Source organism: Corythoichthys intestinalis, chromosome 15 (assembly GCF_030265065.1).
Source record: "Corythoichthys intestinalis isolate RoL2023-P3 chromosome 15, ASM3026506v1, whole genome shotgun sequence".
NCBI lineage: Eukaryota > Metazoa > Chordata > Actinopteri > Syngnathiformes > Syngnathidae > Corythoichthys > Corythoichthys intestinalis.
The window spans coordinates 29243738-29270865 of NC_080409.1; the positions used below are offsets into that span (position 1 = coordinate 29243738).

The 27128-nt window shown below is 38.4% G+C and overlaps 1 protein-coding gene across 1 annotated transcript; it reads left to right on the forward strand.

Annotated features, from left to right (window-relative positions):
- Positions 1–7538: 7538 nt before the first annotated feature.
- LOC130931389 (activator of 90 kDa heat shock protein ATPase homolog 1-like) lies at positions 7539–25581 on the forward strand. The gene is made up of 9 exons (XM_057860151.1): positions 7539–7812; positions 14263–14453; positions 14684–14766; positions 14840–14957; positions 17171–17262; positions 17340–17471; positions 17558–17659; positions 17739–17790; positions 24968–25581. The coding sequence occupies exons 1-9, from the start codon at positions 7733–7735 to the stop codon at positions 25138–25140; spliced, it is 1023 nt and encodes a 340-aa protein (XP_057716134.1). The 5' UTR covers positions 7539–7732; the 3' UTR covers positions 25141–25581.
- The last annotated feature ends 1547 nt before the right edge of the window (positions 25582–27128 follow it).

The window sequence follows — 27128 nt, forward strand, 5'->3', positions numbered from 1 at the left end:
TTTGATATTGATAGGCAGGAGTAGTGGTGTGCGATATGACGATATATACCGTAATTTTGGGACTATAAGGCACGCCTGACCATAAGCCACCACCCACCAAATTTGACACGAAAACGACATTTGTTCATAGATAAGCCGCAGTGGACTATAAGCCGCAGCTGTCCTCACTGTATTATGGGATATTTACACCAAAAGATATTAACCGGTAGCACTATATTTGACGGCGGCTTCATACGACTGTCATAAGACTAAATGAACCACCATGACGCTTTCAACCAATTGGCTGCAAAGCTTCATTGCTTCAAGAAGCTTCATTTGGCCATCACTGCTCCCTTGGGGGAGACAGTCAACCTCTGCTGCCACCTGCTGTCAACACTGTTGTTGTCAGACATGCCTCCCAGCATGCATTGCAGCACTACAGATGTAAATAACAATCAAAATTCATCTTCTGTGCTAATTAGTTCTTCAGTCACTGTTCTAGTTGTTTCATTAATTGCTAGTTATGGTATTTGCTAACACCTTATATGACGACATCATAGGACAGTCATAAGAGAATCATATTTATGACATGACACTGTTATGAGCATTAATGAATGCTTATAACAGATGTCATTTAGTGTCATCCGGCAAATTATCTCACTTTTGAATGGATGTAAAATATCTGAGCAGGACATAAATGGAGTTAGTGACATGATTTGCCGGATGACACTTAGTGATATCGGTCATAAGCATTTAGTAATGCCCATGATAGTGTCATATCATAATTATGACGGTCTTATGACAGTCTTATGACGCCACTATTAAATAAAGTCTTACCTATTAACCCAAATAAATTAACAAATAAGCCACACTGGACTATAGATCAAAGGACTCTAAATGTGGGGAAAAGGTAGCGTCTTATCGTCCGAAAATTACTGAGGTCCCTTTCACACACATCTGAATACTGTTAAAATCCCGGTATTTAAACGGGTAGCCCTTGTGTGTGAAAGCAATTTCCGGGATCGACTGACACGAAGATTACACGGACTTTCAACGGGTCGCATCTTATTATGTCCGAGACAAGCATACAGTGGGGCAAATAAGTATTTAGTCAACCACTAATTGTGCAAGTTCTCCCACTTGAAAATATTCGAGAGGCCTGTAATTGTCATCATGGGTAAACATCAACCATGAGAGACAGAATGTGGAGAAAAAACAGAAAATCACATTGTTAGATTTTTAAAGAATTTATTTGCAAATCATGGTGGAAAATAAGTATTCGGTCAATACCAAAAGTTCATCTCATTACTTTGTTATGTACCCTTTGTTGGCAATAACGGAGCCCAAATGTTTTCTGTAACTCTTCACAAGCTTTTCACACACTGTTGCTGGTATTTTGGCCCATTCGTCCATGCAGATCTCCTCTAGAGCAGTGACGTTTTGGGGCTGTCGTTGGGCAACACGGACTTTCAACTCCCTCCTCACCCCGTGGCGTCAAAATGAAACCAAAAATGGTGGGCAAAAATCCCAGAACCACACGAGGGGAACTAGTGAATGACCTACAGAGAGCTGGGACCATGCTAACAAAGGCTACTATTAGTATCACAATGCGCCGCCTGGGACTCAAATCCTGCACTGCCAGACGTGTCCCCCTGCTGAAGCCAGTACTCGTCCAGGCCCGTCTGCGGTTCGCTAGAGAGCATTTGGATGATCCAGATGAGGACTGGGATAATGTGTTATGGTCAGATGAAACCAAAATAGAACTTTTTGGTAGAAACACAGGTTCTCGTGTTTGGAGGAAAAAGAATACTGAATTGCACCATACCCACTGTGAAGCATGCGGGCGGAAACATCATGCTTTGGGGCTGTTTTTCTGCAAACGGACCAGGACGACTGATCCGTGTAAGGGAAAGAATGAATGGGGCCATGTATCGAGAGATTTTGAGTGAAAATCTCCTTCCATCAGCAAGGGCATTGAAGATGAGACGTGGCTGGGTCTTTTAGCATGACAATGATCCCAAACACACAGCCAGGGCAACAAAGGATTGGTTTCGTAAGAAGCATTTCAAGGTCCTGGAGTGGCCTAGCCAATCTCCAGATCTCAACCCCATAAAAAATCTGTGGAGAGAGTTGAAAGTCTGTGTTGCCTAATGGCAGCCCCAAAACATCACTGCTCCAGAGGGGATCTGCATGGAGGAATGGGCCAAAATACCAGCAACAGTGTGTGAAAAGCTTGTGAAGAGTTACAGAAAACGTTTGGCCTCCGTTATTGCCAACAAAGGGTACATAACAAAGTATTGAGATGAACTTTTTGTATTGACCAAATACTTATTTTCCACCATGATTTGCAGATAAATTCTTTGAAAATCAAACAATGTGATTTTCTGAGTTTTTTTCCCACAGTCTGTCTCTCATGGTTGAGGTTTACCCATGAAGACAATTACAGGCCTCTGTAATATTTTCAAGTGGGACAACTTGGACAATTAGTGGTTGACTAAATACTTATTTGCCCCACTGTATGTGAGAGCACGCATTTGATTCCTGGGTCACAGCATGAAGGCTGATGACGTAAATATCATGGCGGGCCGATCGTCATTTCCTCTTTCCTCGCAGTAAGACGAAAAGCGGTAAACAAACATCACAATTATCAACATGGCAAACTGGTAATGGCAAAATTAAACTGAAAACACCCTTAATAAGTGTAACACCATAACCATAACCATAAATACCTGCAACATGAAGCAATTGTCAGAGAATCTCACAATTTGAAAAATAAGGTCCTAATGAAACGGGTTTTTTTTTTCAAATTTGTAAAAAAAAAAAAAAAAAGTTAAAATGAATATGTGTAATAAGCGCTCTTATATCTATAACCCTTGCTAAATCCTTTTTTTTTTCATGGAACCTGCAGATGCATGTGTTGACTTGCATCCATCATTTTTTTTTCAAAAAGAAATGTCAAAATTCTGAATTAGTCTCAAAATCATGAAATTTTAGGTGTATCAAATGTGATACATTTGGCAATAAAAGGTTGACGAAATTAAACTGCTACTGGACCGTAAAACCGTGGAAGAGAGTCCATCGTCCATCTTTGGAAATGTGTGTTTTTTTGTTGTTGCCGATATTAGATGCCACAACTGCGGAAACAAGGTTGTACCTCAAAGCAAACAACGGAGGATTGCATCAAGGGTTTATTAAATACAAACAAAAATACACATGATCATGGAAAAGGGGGACTAACACGATGGGTCTGTGACAGTAGGTCGACGGGGTTCAATAATACGGTAATATGTGGTAGGCAGAGATCCGATAAGTAAAGTAAATACACTCAAATACCAGCACAACGTGGAGGATTTCAAAAAAGCGCGGCAGACATCGGCGGAGTTTGACTTTTGGGGCAGGGGGGGCACAACATGTTGATGACCCCGAAACGCAGTGTCAGCAATAAAATTAACTTACAAGAGTTTTTTGTTTCCCATCATTCTTGAGGAGAATTCTAAATCAGGCTGCTCAGGCAATACTTTTCGCCAAGATCGTCATCCATTGAATATTGTATGCCCACCAGTGTCGTGCCAATGTAGTTACCCTAGTCAAAAATTGTATCCCCTGGGCGGAGCCATATGGAGGTAGATTTGTGTCTTTATTATTCCATCAAACAGAAAGTTGCTTCAATTTAAAAAAAAAAAAAAAAAGTTGCTTTAATCAAAATATATATTTTCAACCAAAATAAAAGTCGCAAAAAAAATAAAGTGTTTGAATGCAAAAATGAATTTGAAACTCAAAAAACTAAAAAAAAAATGCATGTGAAAGCTATTTTTCTTTGATTTTTTTTTTTTTTTTTTTTTGTTATTGAAGTCACTTCTTTTTTTTTTTTTTTTTTGAAGCAATGTTGATTTGTGTTTGGGCCACATTTTGGCTAGGACATTTTTGTCTTTATTATTCAATCAAAAAATAAGTTGCTTCAAAAAAATATATATATTTTCAAAAAGAAAAATCACTTCAATCAAAAAAAAGAAAAATTTTTGAATGCGAAAATATATTTGAGATTGAAAAATTTGCATTTGAACACTTAATTTTTAATTGAAAAAGTTTTCATTGATTGAAACAATCCTTTTTGTGTTTAGGCCATATAATGGGTAGGACATTTGTGTCTAAATCATTTAAACCCCCCAGAAATTGCTTCAATCCCAAAACATATTTTCAATCAAAGAAAAAAATATTTGAAAAATAAAATTGCCCTCCCCTAATTTTTATTTTTGAAAATTACATGCAAAGCAAATGAAGGTCTAAGTTGTTGACCGTGATCTGTTCGAAGAATAATTTTGACACATTATAAAAAATATATTTTTTGGTTCATTTCATTCATTTTTGTTGTAGTTTTATTGCTTTACAACAGGGGTGTCCAAACTTTTTGCAAAGGGGGCCAGATTTGGTGTGGTAAAAATTTGGGGGGCCGACCTTGGCTGACGTCCTTTACGTAGAACAATATATTTAAGCAAATTTTAGCAAGCCATTCCGTGTGTCACATTTGCTTCATTATTATTTTTAATTAATAATTTCAACAATCTCGCAACTAGCCTTTGTGGCGTTCTCCTTCGACTCTCGGGCTCTTGCGAAATACTGCTGCTGTAAAATTAAACTAGCTTCAAGTTGCTTCAATTTCTCACTACGCATCTTCCCTGTAATCTTGTTGTACATGTCAGCTTGTCTTGTTTGGTAATATCGCCTCATGTTGAACTCTTTAAAAACAGCGACTGTCTCTTTGCAAATGAGGCAGACACAGTTGTTGCATATTTTAGTAAAGAAATAGTCCAATTTTCACCTATCCTTGAAGGGTCGGCTGTCGCAGTCAACTTTCTTTTTTTTGTTGATTGTTGCCATTTTAGAAAATTGGGAGTAAAGGGTCACACGGGGTAATGTTGCTTAGAGTGCTGCTGCCTTTTAATGGGTAAATGAGGAGCAGCATTTAGTGTGTAAATTACTTCATATGCTGGTAGCAGTACTGCTGACCAATTTATCAAGTCTGTGTGCGGGCCAGATGTTATTGATTTTATGACAGAGGCTGGGGGCCGGATGAAATTTGACCACGGGCCGCATTTGGCCCCCGGGCTGGACTTTGGACATGTCTGCTTTACAACTTTGATATATATAGAAAAGTCAATTACATGCAATGACACTTTTAGGCCACAAGGGGGGGTCTGCAACCCCCCCCCCCCCCCAAATCCTATTTACGGGGGCAGACTAACAAATTAGCACATGCACGAAATTCGAGAGTACAAGGTGTCGAATGGCGCCCAGCAAGTTAATATCCCGGCACCCTTCTCTTGGATCGCCTGGGCTTGAATACAGTCTTGATCAGCTTGAATTGGCTGCAGGTACAACGTCAGGAACGCTCCCACAACCATATCTGTAACAAAACGCGATCTGACCAATAGAATGTGATAGATGCCGACCAAAAATGACGTAATGTCCGGGTTATAAAATCGTGCCAGCCGATCTCCCCGCACAGAGAGCACAGGGACGCCAACCCGGGATAAATCAAGCCACTTTTACACATACAACCCGGTTTATTCCAGGGACATTTTCCCATGTGTGAAAGCCATGACATGATGAATGATGAATTTACCGGGATAAGTCTGACAGGGGCCTATGTATCACAAAAAGTGTTACAAACTTACGATCAGCTTAATTCCCATCCGCCGTCATTTACTAAGCAGACGATTTTGTGCTTATTAAAGACTTCTATGTTTCACAGTAGTACCGCCTCAAAATGTCTTTACCAACAAAACAATTACCAACAATACCAACAAAATTCTTCATTTACGTATCATTGATACTTTTTATATCACCGCATACCCTGGTAGGAGTAGCTGAGTAGTGAAGAGTCGGTGTTGGCGCATTTTAAAAACAAAAATTTAGCAACTTTAAAGTTAACCCATTTTAATTGCATTCGCAAATTTTGATGGCGAACTTAATTATTATCAAGAACTCACCATTTTAAGTAAGCTGGACTTGAACGAGTCTATTCACTGACGGCATAATGCGTAAACAAGTGAGTTAAACATTGGGACTGACTATGCTTTGACAAGGCACTCAGTTGGCATGAGTTGAACATGATATTTACTAGAGGCGTGCGAAATTTTTAGATTATTCGCGATTTGGCCGTGGAAGATTCGAGAATGTTTCACAAATATCCAAATTCCGATTATTGAATTATACCAGGTAAATTGGAACTAAAACACAGCGCTGTCTTCGGGTCGCAATGAGGAACGGACTGAGAGTAAATATTATATTCAACTCATGCCGTTAGATAAAAAACAGCAATAAATAATAATACCTAATACCTAACTGCGGCCGACAGCCGCTACAAACAACGCCCAGTTGCTAGTTGCTACAAACATACAGCCACAATAACGCTACGGTAGATATCACATATATTTAGATGTAGATGGAAAATGACGGATGATGCCGGTGTAGGTGCACTATCCTATTCCCCTCACTATCCACTCGCGGGGGCCTGCGCTTGTCAGTGACGTTCCTTATTCTCGCTAATTGTTTATACAACTTTAACATTTGTTAATAATACGCTCTGCGTGGAGTATCATCCATCGCTTTTCCTTTTTAAATGGGCACTTTTAAGCGAACGCAAGAAGTAACAACGGGAACATTTTTAAACAGGCATTTCACGGGACAGCATTTCCTCGGCCAATTATATAGCTTATATAGCGAGAGCGAGTGGATAGTGAGGGGAAGAGGATAGTGAACCTACACCGGCGTTAGAACATGTATAGAGAACTAGATGCGAAATGGCAGACTTGCTGGCGTTCGTGAACAGCCGCCATCTCAAAGCAGTAGACTTCTCTGGAAGGCTCTTTTGTAGCGAACCTAATTAACTTTTTATCTAAAATACTCCTAAATCGGCAAAATCTTGACTTGAATCTATCTTTAAATGATAAAACAGTTTTAAAACTTTCACATGTCGAAAGTAGACAGAAGGGAAATTATGGAATAACGGGAGCAATTTTAACAACTTAACGGTTAATTCAAAAGTTAATTAAATTTATTTAATGTAGTTAAAAGCTACAGGATGGGGACTTGAGTATTATATGAACTGTTTTTAATTGTTAACTTGATATTGAAATAGTAGTTTGGTTTAGCCTGAGAGGATTTTTGAACAATTTTGGAACTAATGTACGAAACATTAAAAGCAGCTAATAGCTTGGGTTCTTCAATAATCGGTTTATAATCGAATCGTAGCCTCTGAATCGTTATCGACTAGTTAGGTGCCCAAAGGTTCCCACCTCTACTGTTTCCACTAGCATTTGTTCGCTTTCATAATAATGCTCGAACAACATAACAATGACCACACAGGAAGACCACCTCCCACTTCTAATCTGATTAATTAACACTGGAAAAATAATGCTAAAAATCTTGAAACAGTGACTCAAAGAGCCAGAACTGAATAAGGCGGCCATTTTGGAAGTCTCAAACGAGAATCCCGTGCAACCTGCAACGTCTCGCGAGATCTTATCCGACGACAGAGAGGCGTTCCCGCTGCGACAACTTCCGTTTCCAGCAATTTCTGGTGTGTGCTAGTCAAAGCTCCCGGCCGCTACTGGGCCGGCAAAGAGACTTCTAGAAGCAAAGCGTGTGCTGCCTGTGTCCACACTGGTGGCGGCTGCGGCGGAAGAGCAGCTCTCTCTCCCTCTCTCTTGGCACACTATATTGACTGAATTGACTTGAAAGAACACCCGACATGGCCAAGTGGGGTGAAGGAGACCCTCGCTGGATCGTCGAAGAGCGAGCGGACGCAACGAATGTCAACAACTGGCACTGGTGAGGCGGGAAGAAAGGACGGCTGCGAGCTAACCGGCTAATGCTAAGACCACACCGATCTCGTTCCGGCCGTACCAAAACAGCAAATTTACGCCCTATTTGCTTAATTAATGTCGCTCAAAGTATGTCTTATGGTTGTATTTTTACCTCCCGGACTGAAATATATTTGACATTTTGTAGTTAGACACTACACGTTATCTAGAAGGTGTTTGACAGCTAATAGCTACAATAGCCCAGGACGTAAGATGTTAATAATACATTAAATACAGTTAGAAAAGCCATGCACGTTGCTAAGGACCAAAAGCTTTTGCCAATAGGAAACAAAGGTAAAAAAGTAGCACTAAACAAGCTCACGTGCAAATATACCCCTAAAACCAGTTTAAATCAAATATAATTTAATGGCTTACAGCTAGTACTTGCACCAACAGGAGCTAAACAGTTTCCCTATTCACTAAAGTACACGTATAACACATGGTAGTAACTTAAGGAATAAGGAAAATGGTCAAATTGTGTTCTTAGCTGTAATTAATATTCATCAAAAACTAATTTAGTTATCAGAACTGTTTGAACACTATGTAGTAAAAGCTTTGACTTTTGGCTACATTTTTTTTTTGTCCTTGTCATGTAACAAATTCTTTGACTGATTGCTACATATGTATCTGACTAACATTTCCACATAACATGAAGTTAAAAGAAATACAGCAACTGTATTACTCTGATATCCATAATGAAAAATGTAGCAAGGTGTTAACCCATTGGTTGGTAAACACACAACTGCACGAGCAAAATAACTGATTAGCTCATTAGATGCCATTGACGGTGATAAATGTTCAATCCATTTGTACTAGGAGAGGACTGTCGGTGATTGTTCAATCACTGTCAGCACTCCTGGTCCAAATGGATTTGGACGTCTTTCGCTGTCAATGGCAAACAATGAATTAATAATCTTCACAACATTATCCGGTCATGACCACAATGGTAACTTAAACAACAAATGTTGTCATGTCCATTCAGTCAGCGTCAATTATCGTCATCCTCCCGCTCAGTCCGTTGTCCATGGCAACCAAACTCCATCACCATGGCGACTTGTCACTGTCTTCCTGGAACAACTTCTTCTGAAATGTTCCAGCGTAAGACTTGTGCAGCAGTTGTGCTCATGTACATTAGACCAGATCTAAAAATATAGTCATACTTCATTCTGGGAAGCTGGGAAGTTTCGGGTTCCTGGTGTATTAAAAGTTTTGCTCTGTACCCACTAGGGCTGTCACAAATAATTATTTTGGCAGTTTATTGCGATTATTTTTTAAATAAGTCGACTGATCTGGTTATATATAGACGATATGTTATTTTTTTATTGTATGACTACATTTTAGCTTGAAATGTATTGGGGCGTGCTGAAAAAAGTTAAGTAGCTATGTATGCATGATTGTTTTAATTTAATATTGAATTTTTGGTTCATTACAAAGATCATCAGCTTAGTATAACAAATTACAATGTTTAATAATAAATAAATACAAATAAATTATTATTAAATTACTAAATTGCTATTAAATAATTAACAGTATTTCATATTTCTTTAATTAAAAAAGAATTAACTTTTTTTCCTTTTTGTTTTTTAATTTAAAAAATATGTAATTTTTGAAAATTATTTGAAAATAATAAAATGGAATGCCTATAAATATTTTTTAAGATATATAATAAAAAGGAGTATGTATTAAAGAATGTTATGTTAATGAATAAAATGTTAAAAAAATGAATATTTGAAAGTATTCCCTTGTTTTTAATTTAAAATATATGAATAAAATAAAATATATAACGTTTTTTAATTTAAAAAAGAATATTTACATATTTTTAATTTAAAATTTATGTTCCCCCCCTTTTTTAATCAAAGTTTACGCGCGCACACACACGCACACACACATATATACACTCATACATATATTATTTTAAATATTTGTTTAGAATTTTTTTTAAAAATAAAAACAAAAAAGTTCTTTCCAAGAATTTCAAGTCAAGAACTGTAACTATATATCAACTCAAAAAACAAATTTGCACAATTTTAAAGTCAGCAATGTCTCAAAACCTTTCATTAATTACCAAAATAAGTAAAGATACACGATAATATCGGTCACCGATAATTATCGGCCGATAATGGCAATTATGACGTCACACAGATAATCCAGATAATAAAAAAATTCAACCGATAATGCAATCCGATAATTATATACTTGATTTAGCCTCCAAATGTGCGCAACCGAAGAATTCAGCACGCTGCCTCCTCAACCCCTCCCCTCTCCCCTGAGGGAGGAGGGGTTGAGGAGGCGGAGTTACACGACAAGAAGTCGTTGAATATTATATGGCGGCTGTTACTAAGAAAACGACGCTCTCGCCATCTGCGAAATATGTATCGTAGAAGTTCCACGAGGCATAAAGAAAGCGTCCTCATTCAAAACCACTAACCCAGCAGCCATTTACAGGCATGAAAATCTCTCACCTTTCGGCGAAATTCGCCGTTTTGAAGTCAAAAAGGATGACCTACGTGAATCGTGTAGATCCGAGGAGAAAACTTTTAAGGGGGGTGGAGGGGGGGGGTTCGGGTGTAGGCATGTGCCGGTTACCTTCACGGTTTACCATGCTATGAAAACGTGGCGGTTACAAAACCACTAAAATTTTCCGTCATACAGTAGTACGTATTCGTTATTTTTCATGTGTCGAAAATGCAGCCAGAAGTGGCTTGGCGCGGCAGCGCTTACCCCTTCCCCTGTTTGATGCTGCGAGTGTCAGTGACGCTATTCCAGCAACCCAAAAAGAAGCACTCCAAATGCAAGGCGTAAATTCTTCAATTTATTGATCTCTCAAATCGTGGTAACTAAAATATACCAAATGAATACATTTAAAACGTTGTACAATCGTATTTTTTCACGTGTGAGTCGCTTCAACAGTTTAGCTTCATGAAAAAGTTCGCCAAAAACAAAACACACATTTTCCTTTCAAATTCAATACACAAAGTTACTAAAAACTTACAAAGACGAATGATAGGCAAGGCTTAGTTAGGAGAGCAACTTCATTGAGGTTAATCATAGCCGCTGAGAGAGAATCAAGTTTGTATGTGGGGAGGAGAAAAAGAGTGTCAAAGATCGCTAATTGCGACAGATGATCTTGTCCTAAGAACAAATTCACGTTTGCTGGACGAGGTGAGGTCTCACTCCCAATTTTTTTTAGATGAACGGCTTCGCCAGCATATTGAATTTGGTGAGTAATGGTTTTAATCGTTTTCATATTTTGCGGTATGACAAAGTTACTGCCGTTTGTTGCAGCTTGCGTTGAACACTGCCAGAGCGTCCGGTGAAAAAGTAGCTCCCGGTAAAGTAGCGTCAAGCTTGTGTATTTAATGGTAATTATAAAAGCAGTTTTGTCAGTAACGCGTTATGTGAGTAATGCGTAACTGTAATCTGATTACTTTCTTTCAGTAAAGAACAATCTAACGCGTTCATTTTTCTAAATCAGTAATCTGAGTAAAATTACTTTCCTTGATGCCTGTGCATTACTATTTTGTTATTGCCCCATAATGTATGTAGAATGAAGAATACTGTAGTCATGGGAGTGACATCACATGTCACATTTTCTAATCAAGGATGGTAAAAAAGGGTCACGTGTATTACCATGATGCGTGAGCCGTGAGCGCTGGGAGTTTGCGGCCAAAACAACACAGCCTTGCTTCCCCTCCAGGATGCAATGAAATAGGCAGGAGATATACTACAAACGGCTGCATTTGCACACTGGAAACACAGCCATTACGTCACATTTTTGTCCAGTAAAGATGACAAAAACATCTCCGTGCGCTGCGAACTTTGCCCTGGCTAAAAAAGACTGTCGACCGCTATAAGCATCCAATTCAAGCACCACTTGGAATTACAGCACAACAGGTAACACGAAAGCCAGGACTTTTTGATACTGCTCGTGCTCAATCCTCGGTTCAAGCTCAGTTGTTGTTGAAAGTTTTGAAAGCTTAGGTTGAAAGAAATTCTAAATATCCATCTTGCCTCCTCAGCTGTAGTTTTGGCTAAGCAATGCAAACGGCTGTCTCTAAGGTGCTGTAGTCACATGATCTGTTCGAAAAATAATTTGGACCCATTATGAAATAGTTTGAAGGATTCTTGTTCATTTCATTCATTTTTGTTGTTTATTTTATTGCTCTAAAACTTTTATAGACAACATTTTAATGGCCATATTCAATGGTCTTTATTTTAAAGGGGAAGTTCAGAATTTTTACATTAGGCTTAATCTTTGAGTTAGCCGGGGTTTAATTAGTCGTTGGAGTTGATTTGAACAAATTCTGTGCAGTTTGCCAGTTACTTGTTAGTTTCAGGGGTCCGGAGTGGCTAAACTAGTGCGAGTCAATGGTGGTTGAAATCAACTCCTTCAACTAATTAAACCCCCGCTCGAATATTAAGCCTTATGTGAAAAATTAAAATGGTCAAATTCGCCACATGTAGGACGTTTCGCCGACAGAGGACATTTTGGCAGAACGCCGGAACATATTTCCTCCACACCTTTCTCACCTTTTTAACCCCTGACCCATTTTCATGCCTGCATTTAAAACTGCATCACAAAGATTTTTGGAACGAATACGAGGCTGCTGTTAGCGGGAATGCTAAAGCTATTGTAAACACTAACTAAGTTAAACTACAGGGCTTGTGACGATACAGAGTCGGGCTGTTTGGGAATGCAGTCGAAGGCGGGTGGTAAATTCGCATCTAAGGCTAAACACCGGCACGACTGGAGACCTATCGTCGGCAAGTAGCCGTCTTCCGACGGAGCCCGCCGCTCTGGCCGGTCCGGCAGGCCGCCGCCTCGCCATTGGCGGGGCGGGCCGAGCCCGGTTCCCCGGCCTCGGGACCTCCGGCGAACACCCCGGTTTCTCGAGCGTTCGCCCAGGGCGTGCGAGCAGAGCCAGGACCCGAATACGCCGCGGCGAACCGGCCGGGGCGGGCGGATTATTCGGTACGAATGTAGCCGCCGCCGCCGAAACAAGACACGGTTTTTTCGAGCAGAGCCAGGACCCGAATACGCCGCGGCGAACCGGCCGGGGCGGGCAGATTATCCGGTACGAACGTAGCTGCCGCTGCCGCCGAGACAAGACACGTTTTTTTTTTTTTTTTTTACCTAAATGACCCGAGAGCCAAGGCCCTGGATGAAAAAATAATGACGTTTATACGACCACCATTCTTCATAAAAAAGTGATGTCCAGTAAGCAAGCTTATCATGACGGTACAGTGGTTAGATGATAATTTAAACATGGTGAAAACGAAGTCAGCCAGTCAATAATGCATTCAGTATGTAAAATGACGAGCGGTCAAATGACTTTGTAACGCTGCCTTTATTTTAGGCTTAACAAAACTCGGGCACAAAACAACACGCACGCGGGTGCGAGTTCCAACTCCGTCCAAATAGTACTGCCGTGTATCAGTTTAGCTGCTGTAAAGCAAATGTCGTGAAAGCCGCAAATGTAAACAAAGCGCTGCAGAATGGGTACATGACATCTCGCTCTTTTGAGTTAATCATTTTCACAGTGTGCAACAAAGCATATAACATTAGCAATCACTTTCAAATTATTTAACTTATTTCTCTGCTCAATTACAGTCACAGTAGATAATCAAATTCTTAAATCAATATTCTGTAGCCACAAATATTATTCAAAATCTTTCCTTCTTCCAAGTTTTTTTTTTTTTTTTTTTTTAGGATTAATTAGAATAATGTATTGCTTAAAACAAGGCTGTTAAGATTATTTTCAGCTAGCTATTTTTCTTCCAAGAAATCTGAGAGAAATACACTTGAAGCGATGGCAGATAATTTCACTTATTGCCAGTAGATTTACACTTAAAGCTGACTAGTTTTAAGGAGGTTTGTTTTGCAGTGTATTAATGTTATATATGTTAGGAATGGCTTACTTTTAAAGGCATTTTTTGCAACTTAGGTATTTACTCTTTAAGTAATTGTTGCCAAAAGTTTACCATTACACAATGTCAGACAATCTGTCATTATTTAGATGTTTGAATTGACGAGTAGTTCATATTTTATGTTGAAAAAAAGAGCAATAAATTATATTTTTGCACAGTAATATTTTCTTTTGTGTATACTTTAAAATTTTACATTCATCTTTTAATATAATTATCGGCTTGACATTATCGGTTATCGGTTGGAATGAGGAGGAAATTATCGGTTATCGGTATCGGTTGAAAAATGTATGATCGTGCATCACTAAAAATAAGTATTGATTCGCTTGAACATTACTAACTCAAATGTATCCACAAATTAGTTTAATTTTGTTTTTTTGTTTGCATATGGAACCACGGGCGATATGTTTGTAATGGATTGCTTATGAAGACTCTCAAATCACCGTGGGGTTTTGAATTGCTGGACTTTTAATAATTGAGGGTTTGGCCTCAGGACGGAACGAGACGCCACAAGCTGGTCCTCCGACAAGTTAAAAAGTCTCCTGATGGGCGTGAGGGTGGAGAACAACGACGGAAGCTGCGAGGTCACCGAAGTCAGCAAGGTGGAGGGCGAGGCATCCATCAACAACCGCAAAGGGAAGCTCATTTTCTTCTACGAGTGGAACCTGAAGGCAACTTGGACAGGTCGGTTTGAAAAGTCAGCTGCCTGAGAAATATTAACTCTTTCAATGACATTGATGATGACAGACATCCAATCATGCGGCTCTGTTCATCCTTTTGCTGTGAATTAAAATGACTAAGTTACCAGTAGACGTCTGATCCATTTGAACTGGGAGAGTTGGCAGCAAATAAACTTCAAATGAAATGGGACGTCTACCGCTGTCAATGGCAACTTAATCACTTTGTTTTGGCAGGCATGTCCAAATCAGGAATCAAATACCAGGGATCTGTGGAGATTCCCAATTTGTCCGACGAGAACGATATGGACGATCTGGATGTAAGCTCTCACGCCGGTCCGTGCGTCATTAGGGAGCTCGCCCTCATGTTATCCCTCCTCCATCTCCTTGTAGATTAGCATCTCACTGAACAAAGACGAGCCGGAGACTCCGCTGGTCCACCTGATGAAGTCCAAAGGAGCCGACAAGATCCGCGAGGCCCTCGGAAGCTACGTGGGTTTATTAAAATCAGGTCAGGCAAAAATGGTGAAGTTGTTTCATTTGTCAGGGTATATTTTCTGTTTTCCGCTTCTATTTTTTTCTTGTTAAAAAGATGTGACGTAATAATAAAAGTAATTAAAAAATAGAGATTATTTACTGTTAAGAGGCTCCAAATGATAGTTTGGACAATTTTAAGAACTAAAATAAATATAAATGTAAAACCAATATTGGCATTTTTCCTTATTTGTTTATTTTAAAAAATATTGTAGTAAATACAATTTAAAAATAATTAAAAACAACATTTTCTGCTGTTTCCCCTTTATAAAGTCTATAAAATTATTATAATACACTTCTGCATGACATTGTTCTTTTTAATATTAAAGAAAAAAGTAATATAGATCAACTTACAATAAATTATAACTCCATTAACATTGTGTTGTAACAGAGAAGATTTAAAGACCCATCAATTTGCCTGATTTAAAAAAAAAAAAGAAAAAAGTCACATCCAAACTGTAAAAATACATTGTGAGGTGTGAGATTATTTTCTTTGAGCAGCTTGTTATGTCACCTTATATGATGCTAACAGTGCTCGCTAGTTTACTGATGTAACACTGACAAAATGGGCCAATTGTTGGCAATATTCGTCGTGTTTTCACTGAAAAAAAAATGAAGTGGCTTATCATTGTGCTTGGGTCTAATGTCTTTAAGTGACATCTTAATTTATTCAAAGTCAAAACCAAACTCTACATACGCTTCGTCATATTTCCTCGTCTTAGCGCTTCTCATCTCCAGTGCTCTTTGCTGTGTGCTTGTTTGGTTAAAAAATACTGCCCATTCTGAAAATGTGAATGACTTTGCCACCCACTGAGTGGATGTGCAATGACACTTTATTCTAGTATGGCAAAAAAATATGTTCCTTGAGGTCACATGCGCCAGCCCCGGCATCACTCCCACTATTTGAAAAGTACTGCTATACTCTGATTAAAAATTGTTCCTCAAATTTCTTGAGCAGTGAATTACAGTATATAAATACAGGTAGTCCCCGGTTTATGAAGGAGTTTTGTTCCTGCGCTGGCGATGTAACCTGGATTTCCGAGCAAATCGTAATCAACCCTTTAAATACCTCAAAACACCTTCTAAATAAAAAAAGGGAAAAAAACTATCCAAAAACATGTATGATACGTCATTATACTGTCCTCGCCAAGACGTTGGAGCTAATTCCTAGCTAGACAGTGAGCTAAGTTCCGAAATGACAATGTCAGACATCCGTGTGGTTTGCTGACTTTATTCAGCTGCTCATGACATCAGCACTTTCAGAATGAAAATGAAATAAAATTAAATTAAATCAGTCTCATCTTCAATAACAGCAATTCAAATTTGCGTTGACCAGTAGCCGCTGATACAGCAATAACAAATGATTACCACGTATCAGTTAGCATTCGCACATCATGAAAAACAATCACATAAACTCGCCCCAAGTATTCGAACACTATTGAAAACGCGCAGTAAACAGTACAAAGGGGGTTATATACAGCCGTCGCCTCTGGATGCTTCACAAGCAACAAATGTGCGCGCAGGCTGTCAACTCTGTCACTCGGCTGCTCTGTGTATGCGTGTGTGAGGTGGGCGGCGCGTGTCTGTGCATGTGCTCGCTTCCTGTTCTACACTTCCTGTGGCAAAATAAAAGCATGCATCACAAAACAAAAGTCAACATTTAAAAAAAAAAAAAAGACGAGACTCAGGCGTCGTAAAGTCGAACTCGTGTAAGTCAGGTCATAGCCTTGGGACTACCTGTAACAAATATTTCACTTTTCTTGTTTAATTTAAAATACCTATTTAGAAAAATAAATTAAAGGCAATATTTAAGTTGTTTCACCTTTAGTTTTTTTTTTTTTTTTTTTAAAGAAAAAGTAGAACAAGTAAAGCAAATAAAAAGTAGATAACAATTTATTTACAATTAAGAGACTCAAAAAAGAGGGTTTTGGACAATATTTTGGTCTCCAATTCAAAATGATTCCTCATTTAACAAAATACCTGACAATTAATTTGATCATGGATTAGTTTTTGTTTCATCAAGACAGTAATCCTATTAACTGATTGTCTGCCATTGATGGCGATAGATGTCCAATCCATTTGCCCCGAGATTTGGCTAATTGGATTGGACGTTTATCATTGTCAGTGACGGTTAATATCGCATGTCAGACATGTGTTTTAGTCCTGTCGTTATTTCTTGCGTATGTTCAGAGTTCACTCAGGGCATGATCCTGCCAACGGCTAACGGTGTGCTCCAGCTGCAGTCCTCCTCGCAGTCCAAAGCCAAGACGGACAAAACTCGGGTGGGCCCTGTCGAACACCTCTGCGGCTATTCTCTACGCTACGCGCTCTACGTTGCTGACTCCCATTTTGTTGACAGATTTCGTCGTCCGGCGGGACTACGGCGGCACCGGTCAACACTGGCGTGAAGATTCCCACGTGTAAGTTCAGCATGACGGAAACGTTCCTCACCAGCCCGGCGGACCTCTACAGAGTTTTTGTAAATCAGGAGGTTAGAAACGTCTAATAGTAATGTTGCCAAAACAAAGTGGTCTCCTTTGACTTTTTTTTTGTAACGGCTTGCCTACTGCGTCGCAGATGACTCAAGCGTTCACGCATGCTCCGGCCGCAGTGGATGGAGAGAAGGGAGGAAGGTTTCAGCTGCTAGGTGGAAATGTTCTGGGGGAATTCATGGAGTTGGTGAGAATGCATTTTCGCAAAGACCGCAACACTTGTGGAATTAATCACATTTGAGTGACATCTTTGACATTTTTGGTAGGTGCGAGATGAGAAAATAGTGATGAAGTGGAGGTACAACAACTGGCCATGTGGTATGTAGTTTGATTCAAAGTTACCATATTTTTTGGAGGAGAGTATAAGTTGCACTAGCCAAAAGATGCACAATATAGAAGAAAAGAACCAGTCACATTGCAGTGTTAAGTAACATAGGGCATTGATAAATGGACTGATTAGATTTTAGATTGACTTATTAGTCCCCTTAGGGCAGGGGTCGGCAACTCAAAATGTTGAAAGAACCATATTGGATCCAAAAAAAAAACAAAAAACAAATATGCCTGGAGCCGCAGAAAATCAAAAGCCTTAAATAAGCCAAATAATGAAGGCAACACCTGCTGTATGTATCTGTATTAGCTATATTAGTCTACTAGCAAAATGACCAAGTCGGCTAAAAATACATAACGAGCCATCGTGATTTAATGTTTATTTTCCCTGGGGTGCATTCAACGCACGACGTGACTACTGTTGTGTGATGCCACCTCAAGTTTAACTTCATTACAATATTAATGACTTGTTTCATTGTTTTTATAAGATTATAGAAATGAAATAAAGAAATCCAATTTTTGATGTCATTTTTATTTTGAGGTTTCGAAAAACAACAAAATGGAATGTGCATAACATGCGCTTTATCTGGGCATGTCTTTGATTTTCTTTATTACCTCGGTTTTGTTTTTGAAATTTGCAACTAGGTGTTCCGATTAGAGATGTCCTGATCCAATATATGGATCGGATCGGATGCCGATATGGGCAAAAAATGCGCGTCGGTAACGGATTGGCCGACACGGAAAAATTCCAATCCAGACTTCCGATCCAGTTTTTTTTAAAAAGTCCTGTCCGGGTTTTCCGGCGCATCGATTTACATAATACAATTCATTAGTTTTTGCTTCGGTTTCCCTAAAATCCGGTCCGCATTTTACGGCACACCTTCAACACACTACATTACCGTCTCCCAATTTACCGAGAGACTGTCGGTAAAAATGTCAGCTGTGTGGCATCATTTCACCTTAAAGGACGACAAAGACGAAGAGGCAGAATGCAACATATGCCACAATAAAGTCAAGCGTGGACGACAAAGACGAAGAGGCAGAGTGCAACATATAGAGGTGTGCATCGGCACTGCCCTCACGATTCGATTCGATTACGATTCGGAGGGCCACGATTCGATTCGATTCGATTCAGAGGGCTACGATTCGATTCGGTTCGATTCGGCAATGCATCACGATGCATTAAAGCCTGTGATGCATTAAAATGTTAAAGCAAAGCATATTTTTCGTGAATCATGAGGCAACACAAGCGGTCAGACATTAAACAACTTTTTATAGGCTCTTGTGTCATTCCTGGTTGTAGTCAAATGAAAATAGTAATATATATAAAAATAAAAAGAAAACATCACAGCATTTAATTAGTGCTTTGAATGAGACCAGGGCTTTCTTTTTTTTTTACACACAGTAGCAGCCTTTCATTTTTTACACACCGCATAAGTTTGGTCAAGTTTCCCACCAACCTCATAGAAGCCAAAATGTCTCCATACGCTTGCTTTCAATGTCTTTGGTGCGTCAATAATCTTTCGCGCTCCCTCTTTCTCCGCTTCAGCCATTGTTGTTATGTCTTATCTCTCTGCTTTCTCGATTGCCACTGCGCAATTGCGCATGTCTGTGACGTTACTCCTGTGAGGAAGCAGATCTGGGTTCCTCGTCCCCCCTGCATTGCTTGTACAGTAGCTCCCTCTACAGGTAAACATGAGAATAATAATACAAATGGGGAAACCAAATCCATTGCATCACCGGAAGATTTTTGAACTGACTTATATATTTTAATATGTGCTGAATCGATTCGGCTTGTTGCCCGCATCGAATCGCATCGTCCATGGCCCGCATCGGGATGCATCGCCGCATCGATTATTGTTGACATCAGTAGCAACATATGCCACAATAAAGTTAAGCGTGGTGGTAAAGCTGTAAGGAGTTTTAATACAACCGACCTAATCAAGCATTTAGTGAAATGCCACCACAAACAATATGAGGAGTATGTTAAGAAAACCGAAGAAAAAAAGAAAGGTCCTACGCAACTAACACTGGCAGAAACTTTTGCTATGCGTGACAAACTGGCACTCGACAGTCCCAAAGCCCTGGGAATAACAAGAGTCATTGCCGAAGAATTCATTCTGGATGACGAGCCATTATCCCTCTTGAATAAAGACGCACCATCCAACACTTAGAACCACGGTACAACATGCCCACCCGTCATTACATCCTTGAGCGATTCGGCCGTGGAAGATTCGAGAACGATTCACATCCAAATTCCGATTATTGAAATATGTCAAGTAAAGCGGAACTAATACACAGCGCAGTCTTCGGGACGCAATGAGAAACAGACCGCATTGAGTCCAGAGAGTAAACAGCATGCTTGTCACCCGGGTAATGCCAATGCTCGACTCACGGCTTTAGCTCAACTCATGTCGCTGGATAAAAAACACAAGAATACCTGACTGCTGCTGACAGCCGCTACAAACTACGTCAACATTGTTTTACTGTAGATAATAAATATCATATGTATATAGAACTAGATGCAAAATGACAGACTCGACGGCATTAGCAACATTGAAGTATGGAAAACTAGATGCGTTAGTAAACAGCCGCCATCTTAAAGCAGGAGACTTCCCTAGTAGGCTGTTGTGAATCTTCCAAGCGTACCTAATGAATTTTTATCTAAAATACTCCTAAATCGGCAAAATCTTGACTTGAATCTATCTTCAAAACAGTTTTAAAACTTTCACATGTCGAAAGTAGACAGAAGGGAAATTATGGAATAACGGGAGCAATTTTAACAACTTTGACAGTTGATTCGCAAAAGTAAATACATTGAATGTAGTTTAAAGCTGCTGATACAGAATGGGGACTTGAGTATTTTATTTACTGTTTTAAAATGTTAACTTGATACTGAAATAGTCGTTTATTTAAACCTGAGAGGCTTTTTATACAATTATTGTAACTAATGCACGAAACATTAAAAGCATCTAATAGTTTGGGAGGTTTGTGGGATTTTCCACTGAGGTTGTTTGTGTGTTTTGCTTTTTTAAGACAGTTTACAATATTATTTGCACGTTTTACTGACTGACTACGCCATTTCTGTTTGTTATTTATAATGTTTTGTGTTTGTCACTGAATAAACAGGTCAGTTTCTTGTTACCAACCGTTGTGTGTTATTCACACTCACCTAATTCAGCTGGCTAGTTGTTATCAAGAGTACTAAAACCCTTTTCAACATGAGTCTGACAACTAAGTAAGGAGGCTAAATAACTTTAAACTTTAACACATGCTCAGATAGGCCGGTATCGGTATCGGCCAGTATCGGTATCGGATCGGAAGTGCAAAACAATATCGGTATCGGATCGGAAGTGCAAAAACCTGGATCGGGACATCCCTAGTTCTGATATGTTAATGAGTAAATGTACTCACCATCTGTGAATGGTTTTTCACACTTTATTGTCTCCCGGTGTAGAAATACTATTTACTCGCTTGACAGCACTTGACAGTGACGTTCCGTTATTCTCGCTAAATGATTGGCCGAAGAGTCGAAATGCTCTCCAATAAAATGCCTGTTTAAAAATGGTCCGGTTGTTCTTGAATGCGTTCGCTTAAAAGTTCCTACTTAAAAATGCGTGTGTAAAGCGATTAATGATACCAACACACAGAGAGTAATATTAACAAATATTAAAGTTATACAAAAGAGCAAACGTGTACGTGCACATCTCTCTCTCTCGAATCTACATGCAGCAGTAGTGGAGTTTGGCGATGCAGTCCACTTCTTAAATCTATTTTTGCGTTCTTAAGTTCTTCAGAAGTAACTTTCTCACTCCCAACTGAGTACTCGGCGGCCGGTTTGTTTGGCTGGCATCCTGCCCTGCTGATAAAAACGTGCGTTGCAGGCTATGACGCAAATCTCCATTGACAAAAATGATGAAATTTAATATTTAGTCTACACATTTTTAGAGCATTGGAAAACGTTAAGAATGTTTGTGTCATTTTTGTCCTCCTACAGAAACCATATCAAAACAAAAAATATATTTCCCTCAACCATTTTTTTCCGTTTTCAAACATTTTTGAAAATGCTCCTGGGAGCCACTTGGGTAGTGCTAAAGAGCCGAATGCGGCTCTCAAGACATGAGTTGCCGACCCCTGCCTTAGGGAAATTCATCTTTGATGGATGTACAGAACATTACACAGAGTATGTTACGTTACACGCGTAAAACGCTGACAGGACCAAAAACAGTGATGGTAAACCTAATGGTACAGTAAATCATCAGGATCTGCTGCTTAGGGCAGCTATAACTGCCTGTATCGGGCTTCTTCCTAGTCGTACTCTCTTGAACTTAATTGATTGATATCTGTAACCTGATGGTAAAGGAATGGTATATTGTTGCAGTGGATGAGTTCTGTCCTGGTTGGCTAAACGATTAATGGACTCGTTCAACTCTGATTAACTGATGATCAAAAGAATCTATAACGTTATATAGAGATATTCAACAATCTTATTTTTTATTTTCACGTTTAAAAAAAAAGTCTTGGAGGGAATTTTTAATTGGAAAAATACTAAAAAGGTGGGAAAAAAGTGTTCTTTTTAATTTTAAATAGTTTTAATTTTATTTAAAATGATTTTTTTACTATGGGAAAACATTAAATATTCCTTTTTAATCTTTTAAAAAATGTTACCTATAATTATTTTGTCATTAAAGTTACTCTTTAAGTTAAAATTTTTTTTGTTTGTTTTATCTTTAACAAATGTATTAGGGATGTCCCCGATCTAATCACGTGATCGGAAATGGGCTGTTTTTCAGACGATCGGAATGGGGTGAAAGGATCGGGTTTTTCATATATATATATATATATATATATATATATATATATATATATATATATATATATATATATATATATATATATATATATATATATATATATATATATATATATATATATATATATATGGAGAACAAGTATTTGATACACTGCCTATATATATATATATACAGTGGGGAGAACAAGTATTTGATACACTGCCAATGGGAAAATCCATTGACAGTGTATCAAATACTTGTTCTCCCCACTGTATATATATATTTTTTAAAGGGCTAAAAAGTAACAAAAGAATCCAGAAATACAATGGCATACCAAAAGAAACGAAATTGTAACATTTTATACTCCGCTACACTCCCGGAGAACGTGGGAGAGAAAGTACTGTAAACAGCCCAATAGGAGAATGTCCTGGAAGCTAATGCGGGAACTAAATGCCTAGCTGCTAGAGTGATAATGTCTGCCGTGTGGAAATATTTTACCATCGAAAAGGGAGATTTGCAACTTGCAATGTGTGCATAGTGGGCATTTTGCGTGGTGGAAAGGGTAGAAATTTGTTTTAGGCAATGTAATATACTGTATATTTAGAGAAATGGGGCAACGACTTTTTTTTCCTTCGGTATCTGATCGGGATTCTGTGTTGGCATATTCTCAAGATCAGGTGACTAGAACTCGGGTGCAAAATATGCAATTGGCAAATACCTAATACATACATATATAAAATTCTACAGCCTTTGATTCCATTTTACCAGGTTTGCATGACCATTTGCGTTGAAAGTGCCAAGAATATCATCTTTCAAGCTATTTTAGGGCCTTTTTTGGGCTCCTCTGCAGACATGTTTTCTCAGTAATATGCAGATGACTGGGAAGAAGGGAAATTGGTATTGAAAACGCCTATTGACCGCAATAGACGTCCAATCAATTTCAACTAGGAGTTCCAGTTAAAAAGAATTGGATGTCTATTGCCGTAAATGGCAGCCAAGGAGTTATATTTACGTATGTGAGGTCAGGAAACGGGAAAAATGAATAAATCAAATTCCTAGAGTAGATACACAAGGGCTACACTTGTTTGAATGTGTCTTTATTCGTTTTCCAATTTATTATTATTATTTTATTTGTAATTTATTTTTTCTAATTCAGAATATATTTTTTGTATTACTTTTTTTGGCTTTTAAGGAAAAAAAATTGTGCAGGAAATCGTTAAAATTTTGTGAGGTCAGAAAACGAGAAAAATTAATAAATCAAATTCCTAGAGCAGATACACAAGCACCACACTTGTTTGAATGTGTCTTTATTATTTTACCAATTTATTTTATTTGAAATTTAATATTTCTAATTCAAAATAAGTTTTTTGTATTACTTTTGGCTTTTAAGAAAAAGATCCTGCATGAATCGTTAAAATGACTGTCGTGCCAAGAAAAAAAAAAACGGGGTAAATGTTTAGTTTAATTTTTAAAAAAAAACTATTTTAAAATTAAATGTTCTCCAATTATTTTAACATTTTTAACTTAAGAAAAAAAAGGGGAAAACCATTAAAAATCTTATTAATCTTTTAATTTGCATAATTAGGCCTGCACAATATATCGTTTGAATATCGCCATTATGATGTGCGCATGCGCAATAGTCCTATCGCAGGATGTGATGTATTTTTTTTTTGAACACATTTTTAAAAAACTTTTTGTTTGGTTCATAAAAGCAGCAAGTGTGCAGAGACATGGCTTTCTGTATCCCTTGATCATTCACAGATAAACCCCCATAGCCTGGATTAAACGGTATTATATAAATACAATTATATATCACGTTTTTGCCATTTTTTGCACTTTCGGTTCTTAAATAAATGAATAATTAATAGATAAATACAATTAAATTGAAGCACCTTAAATCTATAATTCAACAATAAAAAATACAGCAACTAAGATAACATTTTTATGATGAAGAATGTGATACATTATTTAAGGAATATGAAACAAATGGGGGAAAAATCAGAATGCAAGGATAAATGTTAAAAAAATGGGGAAACCAATCTAATAGAATACTGAATGCAATACACTAATAACATGACACTAAAAACATGGTGAATCAAGCAAAGTCTTCCCAAACAGAGCTATTCAAGTCATCTGGTGAAAATTCTTCTCGTTTTAATATTGCAATATGTATCGCAATATATCGCAAACCCCCTAAAACTCGCATTTTAAGTTTTTTTCCGATATCTTTCATGCATAATATTCATAGTCCAACTTTTCTCTATGTAAAGTCTTTGGTTTGACTTCAGCTTTTACAGCTAAAATGTAGCAGCCGTGGTAATAAAACATGGGATTTCTATGATTAATGGACTATTATCTATGAACTGACATTGTAGAGCACTACGCCACGGTGACGCTGACGTTCGCCGATCGGCGCAACGAGACGGAACTGCGCATGGACTGTCGCGGCGTCCCCAACGACGACGAGGATCGGACCAGGGACGGCTGGCGCAGGTTCTATTTCGAGGCCATCAAACAGACTTTTGGCTTCGGAGCGCGACTCTTCTGAAAGTATTTTTTTCTCTGCCGGTTTGCTTTTTGACTCATCATCATCGAAGACGACGTGACGTCAGTGAGGACTGTTTTTGTTGTTTCTTTTCCTTTTTTTGGTCCCTCTTGTGTATTTGTTTTCAGAGGAGCCTGACAGGAACCACTCGTGCAAATTGGCCTCCACTCTGACAAGTCAAATATCATCACGTTCCATTTATTTAAAGAAACCAGTTACCTCCGGAACAATCCGTTGTGCAAGCGTAGCGCCGATGCATGTACATCCGACCGCAGCCCCATTCTTTAAGGTCCCAGCTTTCACTAAGTCGGCGCCAGGGGAGCCAGTGTAGCAAAGGAAATGTCGCCGGCGTTGTGCCACGACCGCCTTTGCGGGGTTTAGCTATTTATACCTTTTCATGCCGACGCCGTGATGCCAGACTAGTGGAATAAACTGCTCACTGCATGTGCGTCTTGTGCTTTTTGTCTACAAATTGATATTGACTTGTACTTATTGACTGGAATTTTAGTTTGAATGTCAAGCTTGCAAAAACATTTGCAATCAGTAAAACCCCAAATTGCTGTTTTATATAGAAAACTGTAAAATCCCACCTATTTTTTCTGGCTAAAGGAGCAATATGTAAGTTTTGCACTTCAATTATTCATTAAATGGCCATGGTATTTCAGTACATGTTAAACATGTTATTTGGACATTTTTTGGACATGGTTCTCAATTGTTAAGCAGAGATTTTCTCCTTTTAAAAGTCTTGACAGCCTGTAAAAGTTTTGATTCTGTGTTTACAACAGATGTCCTGCCCTCCACCAATCACAAGATAAGTTCTTTGTCTTCATCCAGGTAGCCAGAGCTTTGTAAACTAAGGTTAGAGAAATAAGACAAGGATAGAGGTGGGTAGAATAAAATAGCCAACAATTTTACTCACATAAGGGTAGCGTTACTTCAAAATATTAAGTGGCCGTACAAAAATAAATACTCAAGTAAAAAAGTGTTTTGGTGAAAATACTTAAGTAAAATTGTAACTATGATGCTTGTTTTTTTTCTCAGCACAAAGTACTCGAACTGTTATTATATTGTGCAATAACCCATTACATAACCACAGTTAACCACAAAAATCACTGAATTCTGGGGGGAGATTTAAAAAAAAATATATATATTTTTTTTTACAGAAATATAGCATCATTAGTCCAAAGAGCATGAGAGCCCTCTAGTGGAGAAAATAGTTCTAGTTGGAATAGTTAATTTCTAGTTCCTGTTATGAAAGCAAAGGATCATATCGCAGTTTTTCCGTTGTCAATTGGTGCCCAAAAACCGGGAGAGGTTAAAATCCACACTTTCGAGTCATCTACTGTTGGCATCGCTGGCAAAAAACAAAAGTAAAATCTAATATCTATAATAAAGAAGAAAAGTGTAACGACTTGTGTAGTCCAAAGTAGCGGCGTAAGAGTTCTGTTTCTTCACAAGTGAAAAGAATGGCTCAGTAAAACTAAGCGCATGTACTGCAAGCATGTGTATGTGTACTCGTACTACACGTTTGTGTATAATGATACTACATGTACTAGTAGTACAAGTGCATATAAAGTTTTACTGCCGTTGACGACGCTAGACATCCAATCCTTTTTCCAGTCCAATGAATTTTGACACCCCCCCCCAGTGAAAATGGATGCCTCGCGCTAGCAATGGTAGTCCATGAGTTGATACCTTTTTACACCAAATACATTAAAACTATTGGATTAAAAGAACTGACTCAATGTGCCATTATATATTTAATTAAAATTTGAATACACGTTCACATGTGAGTTGAATACTTTGTTGCGTGCTTACACAAAAGGGTTCGCTGGTTAAGAACGTTCATTTATAAGTGTTTAAAAAAAAAAAAAAAAAAAAACTCCAATAACGCAAACCTACAAAATGCGGCTGCATTAAGTAAACTCAAAACAATTCATAATTAATACAAAGAAAAATTAGTGCCAGTCACCCCCTCAATTTAAAAATAA

Coding starts and splice junctions, on each gene's coding strand:
- LOC130931389 (XM_057860151.1), top strand. CDS start 7,733: ATGGCCAAGTGGGGTGAAGGAGACCCTCGCTGGATCGTCGAAGAGCGA. Junction 7,813..14,262: donor AATGTCAACAACTGGCACTG/GTGAGGCGGGAA, acceptor GTTTGGCCTCAG/GACGGAACGAGACGCCACAA. Junction 17,791..24,967: donor GTACAACAACTGGCCATGTG/GTATGTAGTTTG, acceptor CTGACATTGTAG/AGCACTACGCCACGGTGACG.